Genomic DNA, 15807 nt, shown 5'->3' on the forward strand with positions numbered 1-15807 from the left:
AATATGTGATTTATATTCTATATAGGGTTGCATATTATAAGTTGTATATAGTAATATATATATATATGTCAATAAATGAATGAATTTTATGCGATTGTTCATACTTTTATGTTACAGGTGTATGTACATTTTTTCAAAAGAACAGAAATTAAAATCAGTTAAATTTGTAAATATCTTTTATTTATACACAGCAATATATTACATTATTAAAAAGTCTCGTGTGTTATTTTATGAATACACGATCAATTTCTTAATAACAATGATTTATACATTAAAATAAATCACTTTATTCGATCATTGGTTTTCGTCATTCGTTATTCGATCTTCTTCGTAATACGTAATAATACTTCGCCAAAATACATATTTCAAGTAATTTTTTAGCCTTCCACGAGATAATCGAATTTTTCTACCCGAAAGATAGAGACAGAAGAGTTAATTTCTACAGCATAGGTAAGTAAGTACGCGTTCAATAAAAATGAAAGAAGATAAAAGTCTTTAAAGTTATACTATTGTTCAACTTTTCAAGCTTTTAATTGATGTATTAAAGTCCCTTCAGCGGAAGCCGAAATATAAGAACTTTTCTTCGTGTCGATCAAAGTGACGGGTTTCAGGAAGATTTGTAAATTTCTAAGGTAAATTGCAAGATAGCAGGCTTTTAACTGATTTGAATTTGAATTTTAATTAAGATCAATTTACATTTCAATCGAGTTCAAGTAGTTTTATCTATCAAACTGTTAATGGCTGGTATTCAGAGTCGTTTCTTATATTTAAGATTGTCTTAAGCATTTCCTATCTCTTTGCCACTCCCTGTTTTGTACAAGAAACAGGGACTTAAGCAAATGCTTACGGTGATCTTAAGAATAAGCAACGACTCTGAATACCGGCCAATGTCAACTAAACGAGAGATATTTATATTATTCATAGCACGCTGTACAAATTATGTTGAAATTCGAAATCCGAATAGGAAGTCTATCAAAAATTATAATGAAACCGTATGACGTATCTCGTGAAAGTACCGATTTGGACTAGGAACTGGAAAAGAGAAACAGGCATACTTTTATGCATGCACAGTCCTGAGTCCTCGGGTGAAAGAAAGGAAATAAATTTTCGAACAGTCGAAATATATACAATAGCTAAACATTATGTATTTGTACGGATCCTCTTTCATCGTTTCGATGTATAAATTCCGAAATCCAACGAGGACGGTTCTAAGAGATTTCCATTACAAATTTTTGTTGTTATTTTTGGATTTCGATTGTGAAATGGAAACGTTGAGCTCAGGACGAAATTACAGGAAGGAATTTTGGTGCAGAATTTGCTAACGCTGGTAAGAAGGGGTGAAGTATTGAGTTCCCGGCGGAGCCCGATATCCTGGATAGGTACTGTTCAAAGCGTGTTGGGCGAAAAATCCGCTGTAGTCCTTATGCACTCTGCGGGGTCTGACAGCCGGGCCTCTCGCCAATTCCATCCTGGCTCTGTTTTCGGCTTCCGTTTGAGCTTTCACCGACGGCGGGGGCCATTTTAGGTCTCCTCTCATGTTTCCGCTTACTGGTGCCTTAGTCGCAGCAGGTTGTGCTTGGTAAATCGGTGCTGGCACCTGAAGCACAGTGAATCAATTGTATACCGATATACAAACATTAATATTTTTAGATATTTTTTTCTAATGTTCCTCCTTTCTAGTTATGAAGCGGACCTGTGAGATCGGAGGTTCCGGGCGGAGTGTGATCGTGGACGGTGGAGCTTCAAACGTAGCAGGAGACTGGCTTCGTTGCAATCGTGTCGTATAGTGATCTTGAGGGTGCTGCTGTAATTAAAAATACAATTAAATTAATGAGACGGATGGTTCTTTGTCACAAAAAATTCTTCACTATACATATGTTCCGTACTCAAGAGAGATACATCTCCAAACATATATGCCGTTGACTACACGCTCTGTTCCAAAATACAACATAAGGGAAATACACATAAAACAACTTATAATGCAAACACGGTCCTTGTCATTGATCACCATTTCTGCGGAGCGATCCACCTGTTAAATGTTTGAATAACACATAGGTGTCGACTTTCGAAATAATCCAACTACCTGAATGCATATAGTACTAAAGTTGAAAAGATATGCAAAATATCCAGTTACGAGCCAATTAAGAGCAGGAAGATGCAAAGATTGATATAAACAGCTTTGTTCTCAAAGAAGAATTTAATTTTCGTTCTACATCTGATTAATTTCTTCTGATAATGAAAAATCGTATTAATTTATAATAATACTAGTCGACACCTATGCTTCGATCACTTACCTGAGGACGTTGACTCTGTTGTTGCTGTTGCTGTTGCTGCTGCTGATTAGACCAGCCCGGCTGAATCAGTTGAGGCGAAACTGGAGTAGATACTGGGGGTGTCACCGGTCGCCAACCCTTTGGCACCGGTTGATGCAATTGTGATGGATGTCGCAACGTTCCACCAGGACTAACCGGTGAGGGTGAAGACGGTACTGCAGAGGAGCGAGCGATCGTCGACGGTGGCTGAGGCGACGAACCTGACGAGGGACTGCTCTGGTACGAGGCGAACTCACCGATTCCACGGGTCTTTTCAAGGGAAAACAGAGGCTTTTGTAGGCAAAATCGAACGATGGATTCTGTTCGCCGGATTCGCTTATCCTTCTGAATTTTTCTGATCGAAGGTGTTCGTATGGAAATTATCTTGGCACAAATACCCGCCTCAGTTACCGTAATTGTGTAGTCAACCGCGTCGACAAGTAAACACGCAACATTATATACATGTAGTATCAAACTGGTGCATATAGAAATTTGAATGCCTGGAGCTATTTCAATCTCTCGTATGTATTCGATGCATTAAAAATTGATATTTCGTATGCACCATTTCAATACCAGTTCACGAACGTACGTATATAGGAACAACGTGCACGAATGAATTATAATCGTTCTATCATGGATTAACAGCAAGCACAATAAGAACGAAATACTTACAGTACTGGACATTAGATTATTTTCACAACATAATTTTTCTAAATTATATAATTTTTTATGACCATGGTTTCTAACGATATTCGAAGAACGTATAATTTATTTATCAAAGTTGATAAATATTAAAGAGGCACAAATATTTTATTCAATACTGCATATTAAATAAAAGGGGGAAAAAAAGTGGATGCATCCAGATGCACAAACAACGAGACAAAATAAGACAAAAATCACATGTAACTCAGCCGAACGTATAACTATGTATACCGGAAAGTCATTAAACTCCCATGTATTGAAACTACAGAGAATTCTGTATCTGTTGCTCAATACGCTATCGCTAATTTATTCTATCACAGACAACCGTACTTAATTTCCACTGAACAAAATCAAGTTCATGTATTTACAGCGCTACGATAATATTCCATGAATCGAAACGTTTACCTTCACTTGTACAGGTCCTTGTTCAACGAAATCGTAGTCTTCGTCCTCTGGAGGTGGAGGCCAAGCTACACGCTTGAGAGCTACAAATAAAAATAATTATTATTAATCTTTCAAACGATTCCTCCATGGTTTCGATCGTCATCAAATTCTGCAATACTTTTCTGCCTGATATAAAATTAATCATTATACAAGCCGACTATTCGTAGTAGTCGACGAAGATACAAATTGGATATGTGCATTATAAATAAAATAGTTTATAAATTTAGTTTACTTGTAACAAATTTCGTTATGACGGCATCGATAATAATTTGAATATAAACTTCCACCAATGTCTACTTTTGATCACGATACACATACATACATGTATGCCGACGCACTTGGCTAGGATTACCGGCTCAAATTTCGTTCTACATGTTTGATAAAAAGAAGCGTGGAAAAGAGTGGTTATTGCGTCAATAAAGCGAATTATTATTCATGCTACTACACCAGCAGCGTGGCACCGGCCAAGTTTATATTTATGCGATTATTGCAGAATTTTCACAATTTCGAACGACCTTGCAGTATTCTTAGGCGCTTTAGTATCACAGCCTTGAATATTGAATATAAACGGAGGACCACGGAAATATAAATACATTTTTTTGGAATAGAAATTAATTTTAGCAGCGCAATCATGCCTGTCAGACTATAAAAACTTGAAAAGATTTTAAGATCTCCATTTGAGACGAAATAAAGAAAACACTGTATTTCGTATTGCACAAATATGAATAATGTTAAAAAATAAAGATTCGATTGACGTAAGTTTTGTAAAGATTACAATAATATATAATATATAAATATGCAACGAACAATAAAGTATTACAGCTTACATAGACTGTTTAAAGCATACCGATTTATTAGTAGCCTCAGTATCTCAGGTAACATTACGAACCAAATTTATGCAAAGAATTATCTTTAACGTACAATTTTAACACAATAACAGATATACAACACAAGCCTTTGTTAATAATTTCCAGTTCGTTATCAGAGAAAACAATTTTAACAATATTATTATTTGCATCTATGCGTAAATCGTTTCGCGAAGGAAGAAAACAGCTTTATACGTAGGTCACAAATAATTCACGGCACAATAAAATCACGGGAATTATTGCATCACTTATACGAAATCATGTCTATATCGAATCTACATATATTAAACTTTCACTGGCAACCAATAATGTGGAGGAATATTTCCTGTGGAACATACCGTTGTTTCACAGGTCTTCCTACAAGAGATCAGTCAGCGACAAAGAAGAAGAAGAAGAAGAAGAAGAAGGAGGAGGAGGTAATAGAAAAGAAAGGAAACGACTTTGCCAAAACAGACACTCGCCAACAACTGACGTTACTCCGAAGTCACCTGTACTTTTCATTATTGTACATGATCCTGGCTACGGATTTTCGAGATTTTCTGGTGACTGGCCAATAAGTGGGGATTGGTATAAAACAGGTGAGGAGCTCTAGCGAATATGGGCGAGGGTGAAGCCTGTTGAAAATGTGATACAGCGTTTTCTATTAATTTTGGTCACGTCATGTTCCTATGAATACTTGTAAACAAGGGACAAGATGAATAAAGTCTGTTCATCGCGTTAATAAATTTTATATTCATAATAATTTATGTTACATAGGTAGAATATTATTTCAAAATAATGTAACGCTTGAGTTATTCATAGTTCAGATACGTCTATTTGTACTAAAGACAATACAGTAAACGCAGTACGGGAATGTATATAAATAATATGTAAAAGAAATCAATTTGTATTTACTTTATCAAAAATTCTCGATAGATAAATATATTATAATAAATTCATGATTTCTTCTTTTATTGAAACCATAGAGAAGCGTGACTATAAATCAAAATTAATAAAATAGCGAATCTCTGACTACATTGTGAGTAGGTTAAAAATAGCTTAATTCAACGCATGCGAATAATACTGTTAGCGTTCACCTCCATGTAGAAGTTAAAACGGCATGTTTGAAAATGAGTTAGTTTCCCTCATCGTTCATGATTAACAGCTTGCAGCACAAGACTCGCTTCTTGTTAGTCTCCTCCGTTCAAGTAGGAAAAAAGTTCGTCTAGTAACAAGAAATGACAACTGCACTGTTGTAATTGTTAAATTCTTGTTTACTCACTTGGTTGTCCACTCCGCTGCCTCGCTTCCTCCTCTTCGAGCATACGTAGAACCGCACTGTTTTGTAAATTCGCCGGTTTCGCGAGTTGATTGAAATCAATTCTGAAAATGCATCAATATTTCTACTCATTACTTATGTTGTCAATCGTTCTGTTTTCATGCAAGTTCTTCGCTGCTTGTTTTACACGATGTTACGTAGTAATAAACAATTCTTAAATATTATGTATTATACCAGCTTTAAAGAATTCTTAAATCGAAAAATATAATCATATGCTACGTAATTACTGTACGTCCTAAATTAGTTGAACACTGGGAAATTTTAGAGATCCAGTAAATAACTTGTGAATTTAATTCCTACATCTCTATGCATTCTTTTTTCTCAAATATTACTTTTTTTGTATAATAAACTTTCTTTAATGCTAAAAATTCTTTCGAAAAAATAACAGAACAGTTAAAGAAGCAATTGGATGTTCCAATGATCCAATTGTTTATTGAATTTATTCACACTCTCTCATTGAAACTTTTTGTGTTAAGCCTTCGATTCGAAGAAGATTAATCGGTACAAAGTTTTGGTAACGAGTTATCACCTGTGTTGGGCGAGCATCGTGATTACGAGAAAAGGATGCGCGATACAGAAGGGAAGTTGTTTGACGTACGGTACGAGAAAACCGGCGGTGAACCATGCACCCCGAGGCCACCAAACGCGAAACTAAGTCAAGTACGGGAGTGCTCGCGGACTTTGCGCAACGGCTAGTCTCTGAGTGGGGTTTATTTCTAACTCGTGTGATTCGGCCCTCTGAAAATAACGGTCGGCTCGCCAATGACGACGGGGAGGCTGATTCATCAACCTGTAACCGGGCAACATCCATACGTTGATGGAAGATCGACGCGAACCCGTCGAACGACACACGTGGACCAGGTGCAGCGTGCTTTGATTGATGCAAGGTGGTCGTCGCCACGATGCACCGCGCCGTCGCGTCGTGCCAATCAATTCATTACGATCCACCTTGAAACCACTTCCGGGTTTTCTTATACGCGGCAAAACTATTAGTTTGCAATTGAATCGATGGTTTGAAAAGAGTTACAGACTGAACAAGATTACAGCTTATTATTACTACTATAACTATTATACTAACTACTATTATAACTACTATTACTATAAACAAGCTTATTAAAAATGTTGTAAACCATCGGATTTTTAAATATTATACGTACATCGATACTTGCTAAAGTTTTATAAATAAAAAATAATTCAGAATAACAATAGAAATGAATTTACCCAACTGCGCCATTGGACAAAACTTGAGTTTGCCTATCCAGAGTTTCTTGTATCGCTTGGGGTGAATACAAGTTGATAGGAGAGTTGAATTGTTTGTTCACAAGGACTGCCCTCGGTGCAGACATATTTATGCTTTCGTCTGAACTTCTATCACTAAAACACAACAATAGTAAATAGAATACACCTGCATACTAAGTATTTGTGATCATTATTTTACTTTTCGTATTAATCATTGATCTGGTACACCCTGTATAACTTGCAGATCGCAAGATTTGAGGGAGATCCAATCGTTTTTGGAAACTTGTTTCATTTGCATTTACTTAATACATTTTACTATAAATGAGAAGTGTCATTGATGTCAATGTAGATGTACAAAAATTTTTTGATTCTTTTCAAATCATTCCTGAAACGATGTGGCAAGCCTACGAGTCGTGTTATTGTTCGAAACGAATCCAATTAATCCGGACAAATACGGCATTATGTAGTATAATTACCATTTGGCACACTGACATAAAGTCGCTGGTAAATCATTCTGCTAATCGAACGTCTTGTGACTACTAATTTTGTAAAAGCGAGCCCGTATTCGTGTGTTATGCCACCGTTATTGTCGCGATTTTGCCAGAAATTAATTACGGATTACTCCGGCCGCAGTTACCACCGATTGGCACGCAATAATTAGAGGCAGGGAATATCGAACGCGCGATCTCCTAACATAAATACCATTAGCCAATGATGATTCATCATCGAACCGATCGCATATTGTAACGGAGTACAAACAACATCGCGCGAATTGGGTCACGAATCAACGGCACGATGTTTCGAGATCGCTCGTTGAGTGTGTTTAGATATTTGATATTCAAGCTGGTGGCGATTGTTATTCGAAAATTCGTGCCAAGAAGCTTGCGTGGGCGTATCGAAAAATGAGGGGCTGGTCAAAAGCGCGAAATGTAAGTGAGAGCGGCCGTCTCGCTCGTTATGTTACGTATGTACATGTATACTGTTCGCTGGCCTGAGTTCACTGACATACACTCACGGGTAAAAAAAGATGTATCAGCAATCTGCGTAGCAATAAATTAACACTAGATTTAAAAATAGTTACAGTAAATACTTTTGTTCATATTCTATTTGAAAAGAATAAACAGTTTGTACATTTAATAAAAACGGAGTACTAAATGAAATTAAATAAACTATTTGGAACCGATGAGTTGTAAAGACGTTATATGATTTTCAATTATTATTAATCAAATAAAATATAATCTCAAAGAATCATTTAAATATGTATCGATAGAACAGAGTGTTGCGCCCTATTGGTGGAATCGTACGTCTGGAACTCGGTTACGTCGCTGCTAATGGCCGGAAACTCGGACGAAAACAGCGAAGAATTGAAAAACGAAGATATACGTGGGCAAAGTGCGCGTTTATCTTATGAAAGTTTCGGATTCCCTCTAACGCGTCTCCGCCGAGGAGCGACCAGTAGTCTACCGCAGTTATTTTTGCTACGAAATTCCTCCGAATATATCTACATCGTCCGCAAAATCTCCACATCTCCTTCCCCTCCGTTGCACCTCGTGACCCGAACCACTCAATGGTGGTTCACTTCTGGGTCGTATTAGATTACATACTGTTACATACAGCGAGATCAGGGATTTGAGTAACGTTACGCACGTATTATACCGGAATGTCGGCCAAACTTTTCGAAAGATTCGACCGAGAAATAATAATTAGCCTCGGAGATCTATGACAAGAGCTATTTTTCAGCGTATATACGATTACTACATCGTGCTTCCTCCTTTACATCACTGATACCTATTCCAAGTTCGTTCGCTGGTATTTAGATGATGCTAAAGTTGCAGGTTGCTGTTGGAAATCCAATCATGCGTTGCCGATCCAGTAAAAAATATCGATTCGCGCATTCTTCCCGAGTATCAGTACTTTTTTAGCCATGGTGACTCACACAATTGATGAATACATTTGAAATTGATTTTTACCGATTTCTTCTATCCCGTAAATTTATCTATTATAGTAGCTTAATAGCTATTTAAATCCGAAATCATTATGAAAACGTTTTCTTGTTTTTCTAATTCATCATGAGTGTGAATATATAACACACACACACACCTGCGTCTATGTCATCTGTAAATATCGCGTGTATTCTGGCAACTTAACAGAAAACTTTCGAACTGATTGGAACATAACTTTTGTTTAACGTTTAACTTGCATGTACCAGAAAATCTATTTTAACGTTTATTACTATGACTCGTCTGCTAAAAACGTTTAGTCGTGTTTTGTATTGTGTCTGGTTTTTTTAAATGTTGAACGGTATTGTATGAAACAATGAAGTTAAACGTCAGACTTCATTTCCAAACGAAGGTATAGTTAAGTAAGAGCGCTACAGCAAGAAGTTAACTGTCTCTGTATTCAAGTAAACAGTAGTAACAGTAGGTATCGCGTGGATTAGTACGTGAAGCATAAAGCTCCATGTTCATATGTGTTGTGAATCAATAATCTAATGTGGATAACTCATCGTTAATGCTGTGCTCGTTAATCGCTTAAACTTCAAACGACTATTACCAACGACTGTTTCAAGAGTTAATTGTTAATGCAGCTGAGTTGCCGATTATTGATCGCAAATAAAAAAAAACGGGTTCCTTTATATCCCCCCGATTTATATATTGAATATAAAAGCATACATTAATTATTTCCAAGGGAATAAAATACAATGAAATTCTCTTGTACTCGATATATAATGAAAAGGAGGAACATTTCTCGAGAGGGATAAATAAGTTACGGAAACAGACAGAACACATCTTTTATCTTACTAAGCTTCAACAAATATTTGAATATCTCTCAAATTGTACGATAACAAACGATTCCTTCGACTAAAGTAAACGGAAGTCTCGATTCGATTCTCATTCGGAAAATATACAAGATTGATTATTAGCAGATTGAAAGAGATAAGTCAAAAGCCGTAATGTGAATACTATTTTTTTTCTATTACGGAAACGCTGCTTGTTTTAATTAAGTCAATCAACTGTAAGTATTCGTAGTCTTGGGTTCCAAATAATAAAAACTCAATAATCGGACTATTAATGTTTTCATTCCCTTTAAGGAAATTGTAACATTATACGTCTGTCACTGAAAGTCATAGGAATTTAATAGAATCCAGAAAAATGTGATCGGTAATGAACTACAATAAACATGAATAAGAATTTATTCAATTGTCATACTTTTAAAGTTACGCAAACGTGTACTAAATTGTCACAGGCTTTCGTGTCACGTGCGTAATGTTCAACTAAATATACATCGAATACAGTGCATCGAAAAATATCGATTACTTTTTTCTTACACTTTTCTTCGGTAAATGTTTTATCAAAGAGTCAGACAACTCGGCGGTATTTTTGGATTTGCGGCACCGAAAATCCAAAGCATGACAATCACAACGGCGGACACCTACCTTCGCGTTAGAACGCAAGGCACGCGGGTTTCTCGAGTGGTGAAACACACTGGACTCGGAAAAGCGAAAGCGCGAGAGAACTAGTAAGAACCACCCCCTCTCTAGCGAAGGAACCAATGCATCGTTCTCCGTTCCTCTTCTCATTTATTCAATAGTTATTTTCGACCCCCACCCTCTACGTCCGAAGCTTCTGGCAAACGTAGAAAACTGTTTTGCGTTTCCTGAAATTCGGTTTTTCTAAATTGTTGACCACCCTCCAACGGATTTTCTTGTCGTCACAAGTCGACGCGATAGCAAAATCATCTTCTTTCGAAATGACACGTGTCCGGGCCACGTGTAGATTAGTTAATTTGAAATCGTATTGCTTACCAAATTAGTTTTTCATCATCAGTAGAATAGAAACGTAAAAACTAGTTATAAGTACAAAATTATATTGTAACAAATTGGTATATGCATTTGTACAATAGAAATCTCTCACTTTATACCAGACGGAAAACGGAAGTATATTTTTAGACCTCCACACACTTCCTCCTTGGTATTTTTAGGAAATATCATGGTTCACAAACTATGGTAGAAAACACACTTTTCAGCCTATTACAAAGCTTTCATGATATTTATGTTGTATTTATTCTTTTATATTATATTTATAAATATATAAGAAATTGATCAATACACAATAACGAATAACTTCTGTTCACACATAATTTTCCGTACGGTTTCAAAGACACTGAAGATGATTACTTTTACTGACTTATTCATTTCTTAACGTTGTTGACACTATTAAAAATAGACGTACATATTTTACAAAAAACGATACTCCGAATATGGCACTTAATATTAAATTCGATCGTGTAATCGAGCGAATTATAATTATTATAAGAATTTTCTAATTCTACAATTACGTATAGCACTTTGGTAACTATTAAACAAATTAATGTTCTGTCATCTTAATTATACACGCATGACATTAACTGACTTAACTGAGCCTTTAATAATTTATAAATCGTACAAATCTCTGCTGAGGCTGTCCATATAATACTAAATTATTCTATTAACAGAATTAAATAAACGAAATTTCATTGCACGTCGTTAAAATTAAAATTACATAGATTGTACCATATTCAATATTGAGAAACGATAAAATTATTACAAACATTCAATATTACTTTAAAATAATAATAACGAGAAATGAAAAGCCAAATGTACCTTGTTACACGTGTTTCAGAAGAAATCGATAGGTACTTCACAATGACGACTGTTGGAACAAAATTTGTATACCGTTGTCAGTGCAGCTTGCAAAACGATAAAGGCACACAGGTACGTGACGTACACATTATTATCTTTATTATCGTTACCAACAACTGCTTACAATAATTATCAGTGGTTTGGTTGACGAAAAGCAACGTGAAATAATGTTATGCAGAACCGCGGGTATACACGTGTTACGTTACAAGATTCGAATGCCCCGCATGGACAATAGACGCAAAGCCGCTTCCCGCCGCTGGGAAGATTGGAAAATCAATAATAGTGACCGGCTTTACCGACTTTTCGAGTGACGTAGTTTCCTAAATGCATCTGCTTCTTTTTCAAGCTCCGTCTTCCTCCTTCGCGCGCGGGAAAGCTACAGCTTGTAATTGTGTCCTCCATTTTTAGTGAACCTCAGCGCCGCAGGTCCGCCAACCGTCGCCGTTGCCGCCATTATAGATTCCGTTGTGTGTGACCGAGTCTCTTTCTCCGAGTATTTCCAGGGAAAATTCCGTTTCACCTCGACATCGGAGGCATCAATATATACTCGACGAACGCGTGGAAGTCCGTGGACAACGTCAAAATGAAAACGTACAGTAGGAAGAAGGGTGATAGCCCAAGTAACGTAATAATTCATGTGAACGAACTGTGCCGACTGTGCTTGGCAAAGGAGGAGGAGATGGTGCCGATTTATGCCGACGATGAAACTATCCCCTTATCTATACGAATAATGGCTTGCGTTAACCTGGAGGTGAGTTAGATGGCTCGGCCGTGCGGGTACAGGACAGATCTAAGTTAGAGAATGGCTGAATGCACGTTGTTTCCTACGTATATTGAATGTTTATCGAAAAATAGGAATCTAGTTTATCTCACTGCGTGAGATTCCCTTTATCTCTGTCCCTTTCTCGGCGTCTACACCTCTCTTTCCTTCTGCCGTTTCTACTCGGCGAGTCCGCGTTGGCTTTATAGCGTCACTTGCACACATGCATGCGTACAGGAAACGTTAACTGTAGCTCGTGCAACGCACGACATACTGCGCAAAGCAACTACCGGCCTTACCGAGTTATCGACCTTGCGTTCATGTCGTGTTGACACCCCCTCTTTCATTACAGGAATCTAGCGAAGTCGTATCAATGCAATACACTTCGTTTACCCTGTGAATTTATAGAAATCTACAATCATGATCAATGCTTCGATGTTATCGCTTCTTGTACCTCTTCAATGAACTTCCTACCTATTACTCCTTGTGTCATACAAATGCAATGAATTTAAAAGCTGAATCATCCAATGCTCCTTCCTAGCATGATCACAATTATCATTTACTAAGTACCATTTTTAGAAAAGTTTGAAAAATCTTCATATATTGAATATTTCGTTGTAAAATTCTCTGGTATTTGTAAAATCAGATGATCCAAAGATTACCCTTTATATGTTCAAAATATTTTTTAGTTTCTTACTTATGTGTTGCCAAATTCTGAGAGACAATATATTAGAAATATGAATGTTATATTTTGCTTTCTGACTTTATATACAGGAATATAATAGTACTTTATTATATTATAGGTCTATGAAGACGACGGCCTTCCAAACATGATTTGTCATCCTTGCAAATATCAATTAGAAAAATCTTACCAGTTTAAGAAAAAGTGTGAAGCTGCTGATACTAAACTTCGCAAGCATATGAAATTAATACACCAGTTAACTGGTGAAGATGGAGAAAGTCAAGACAGTAACAGAGATGAATTAAAAGATACTAGCAACAGTGGAAAGTCTAAACAAGTTAAACAATTGTTAGCTGATTTGGTATCCACCAAGGGTGAAAGTGGACAAGCAGATGGAGATCCAATTGAAGTAACAGAAGAGGAACTTGTTGGTGGCTATATTTTAGGTATGTTATAAATTTTACAAACAATCACTTCTAAAGTTTAATTTACATGGACTTCTAATTACTTCGATTGTCCATTCTATTAAAAATAGGGATGAATTCTGAGAACTTGGAGATGGAAGAAACTATGTCAGAAGATCCAGAAAATATTACACTAGGACCTGCTGAGGAACGTGCCGCAAAGGCGCGTTGCACAATACGTACAACGCGTATTAAGCAAGAACAGGAATCTGAAGATGAAGCAGAGGAAGTACAAAGAGCGATCGCGGGTGCAGATCATAAAAATGTTTATATGATGGAAGTTACGAGCAACAGCTCGGGTCAAGGAGAATCCCTGAAATTACAACCAATTGGTGATACAATGGGTAAATAAATTTCAGATAAGTAAAATCAATGTGATATAATGTATCCGATTTTTCAACTTATGATGGTGCTTTTTATAGTTGAAACCAGTGAAGAATTGAAAGTATTTCAATGTGACAAATGTCCAAAGGCATTTACTCGAAGAATAATGTTGAAAAGTCATCAGTCTGTTCATTCTACACAGAGAGGTTTCACGTGCCAGGCTTGTGAAAAGTGGTTCCCTACAAGATCGGCTTTGATAAGACACGAACGTACTCATACCGGTAATTATTCTTTTCTTGTTCTAAATAATAAACAGGAATGAATATTTTGTCTTTGACTTCGGAATAATATTACAGGCGAGAAACCATTCGGCTGTAACATTTGTCATCGTGCTTTTGCGCAAAAGGAAATATTATTGCGACATCTCATGACTCATTCTGGCCAGAAACCATTCCAATGTCAACATTGTGAGAAGAGCTTTACACAAAGAGAAGCGTTAAAGGTGCACATGAGAAGACATCAAAAGTTGGATCCTAATGATATCCAATTACATCATTGTCAACTTTGTCCCAAAGCATTTTGTCATGCTTCCGGACTCAGTAGACATTTAGTTACACACACTGGTAGAACGTACAAGTGTGTGGAATGTGAGAAAACTTTCACTGACAAAAGTTCGCTGTTGAGGCACAGTCGTATTCATGCACCTAAAAAGATATTGACAAATTAAACTGATACATTATCAGTGCAATCTTGTCTGCAATGTCCATCGGCATCAACACCACATAACATTTCTTTTGCAGAATTACAATTTTTTGTTTAATTACGATCGCCACAACTTTTATCTCAGTATAATTTATACATATGCTATAACTAATATTATGTACTAACAATAAGTTCAATAATTCCAAGTATACGGATATATATTTATGTTATTATACATATATTTTGTTTTTAGTTTCAGTACATGAAGGAGTCTTCTATTATAGAATGTTCCTTTTTGGACTTTCTTTCGCACATTTTACATATTAACTAGATAATTTCTTCCGTATTTACGTTTCAACAACATTTGAAACTTCTGTTAAAGTAAAAGATCGAGAATCAAAGCGAACGTAATTAATGAAAAATAATTTTCTCACACAGCAATATAAACGGACCAATAATAATTCAAAATTAATCAACTTATGGAAGCGAAATGAGTTTTTGAATCAATTAATCGTCTATATTATATAAACATTGCGCGTGTCCATGTAAAAAGATATATTGTGAATAATATGATAATATCAATTTTTTCATATTAGTAGCGTGATCATTTGAAAACTGAATATTGTGTTGTACAGATATATTTTTATTATAACTTTATTTAGGAAAATAAAGGTAAATAGATTTTTCAAAAGCGTCGCAATAGAAGACTCTATTTAGATAAGAGCAGATGTTAGTAATAGTACCGTCTCGTATCATTTTTAACTTTCTGAAATACATACAAATGTTGTCACACTATTTATTTTAGAAAACATGCAATGATACTTATGTGTGTATCTCTAATTTAGTACGTTTTTCTTACTGTGCGTTATTAAATAACATTTTATCGTGTGACAACATGTTTTCTAGATTAGCGATAGGATAGTTAACTTTTTTTTATAAAAAAGAGTCGTTCCTTATACTCACTTTCATGACATTTATAAGTACTGTATACAATTCTGTACTTCTATGTATATAACATCGATTATAAGAATATATAAGTAAGCATGTTAGATATCGTTTTTACATTCCTTTTATATACCATTCCCAATTGAACAGAAAACTTGAGAAAAAGAATAAAAATTGTATGGAATATTATACGATAGGCATGCTTAGTGACATGAATGATGTTCTTTAAATTTTGAATATATCTCACAGTTCCTGCGCAGTAAATGCCGAACACCTGCGAACTGTTCGCCCCATATTCTTCTACATTTGATACCTTCGAGTTTCCAGTTAAGAATGGTACCGATCCTCAACGGAAATATAAAAGCGAA

General features: G+C 35.9%; 2 protein-coding genes across 4 annotated transcripts; one reads left to right on the plus strand and one right to left on the minus strand.

Moving 5' to 3' along the window:
- Nucleotides 1-660: 660 nt before the first annotated feature.
- Nucleotides 661-10435, minus strand: LOC108629281 (vegetative cell wall protein gp1). Of its 3 annotated transcripts, none has more exons than XM_018031863.2 (7): nucleotides 10318-10435; nucleotides 6864-7016; nucleotides 5586-5686; nucleotides 3420-3499; nucleotides 2295-2582; nucleotides 1694-1801; nucleotides 661-1597 (listed from the first exon to the last, which is right to left on the minus strand). In XM_018031863.2, the coding sequence occupies exons 2-7, from the start codon at nucleotides 6986-6988 to the stop codon at nucleotides 1319-1321; spliced, it is 981 nt and encodes a 326-aa protein (XP_017887352.1). In that variant the 5' UTR covers nucleotides 6989-7016; nucleotides 10318-10435; the 3' UTR covers nucleotides 661-1318. The 3 variants fall into 3 exon arrangements, with proteins under 3 accessions (XP_017887352.1, XP_017887351.1, XP_017887354.1); XM_018031862.2 differs by having other exon boundaries at nucleotides 1694-1804; XM_018031865.2 differs by lacking the exons at nucleotides 6864-7016; nucleotides 10318-10435 and adding an exon at nucleotides 6172-6345 and having other exon boundaries at nucleotides 1694-1804.
- A 1710-nt stretch (nucleotides 10436-12145) lies between these two features.
- On the plus strand, nucleotides 12146-14830 carry LOC108629288 (zinc finger protein 543). The gene is made up of 5 exons (XM_018031876.2): nucleotides 12146-12313; nucleotides 13126-13450; nucleotides 13540-13812; nucleotides 13891-14073; nucleotides 14149-14830. The coding sequence occupies exons 1-5, from the start codon at nucleotides 12146-12148 to the stop codon at nucleotides 14517-14519; spliced, it is 1320 nt and encodes a 439-aa protein (XP_017887365.1). The 3' UTR covers nucleotides 14520-14830.
- The last annotated feature ends 977 nt before the right edge of the window (nucleotides 14831-15807 follow it).

This window comes from Ceratina calcarata, unplaced genomic scaffold (assembly GCF_001652005.2).
Source record: "Ceratina calcarata isolate Rehan_Ccalc_2016 unplaced genomic scaffold, ASM165200v1 scaffold557.2, whole genome shotgun sequence".
NCBI lineage: Eukaryota > Metazoa > Arthropoda > Insecta > Hymenoptera > Apidae > Ceratina > Ceratina calcarata.

Excerpts from the sequence above, each read along its gene's own strand:
- LOC108629281 (XM_018031862.2), bottom strand. The coding sequence starts at position 6,988 with ATGTCTGCACCGAGGGCAGTCCTTGTGAACAAACAATTCAACTCTCCT. Across the intron at positions 5,687-6,863 it reads TTGTCCAATGGCGCAGTTGG|AATTGATTTCAATCAACTCG; the intron begins GTAAATTCATTT and ends ATGCATTTTCAG. Across the intron at positions 1,805-2,294 it reads AACAGAGTCAACGTCCTCAG|CAGCACCCTCAAGATCACTA; the intron begins GTAAGTGATCGA and ends TTTTAATTACAG.
- LOC108629288 (XM_018031876.2), top strand. The coding sequence starts at position 12,146 with ATGAAAACGTACAGTAGGAAGAAGGGTGATAGCCCAAGTAACGTAATA. Across the intron at positions 13,813-13,890 it reads ACCAATTGGTGATACAATGG|TTGAAACCAGTGAAGAATTG; the intron begins GTAAATAAATTT and ends TGCTTTTTATAG. Across the intron at positions 14,074-14,148 it reads ACACGAACGTACTCATACCG|GCGAGAAACCATTCGGCTGT; the intron begins GTAATTATTCTT and ends ATAATATTACAG.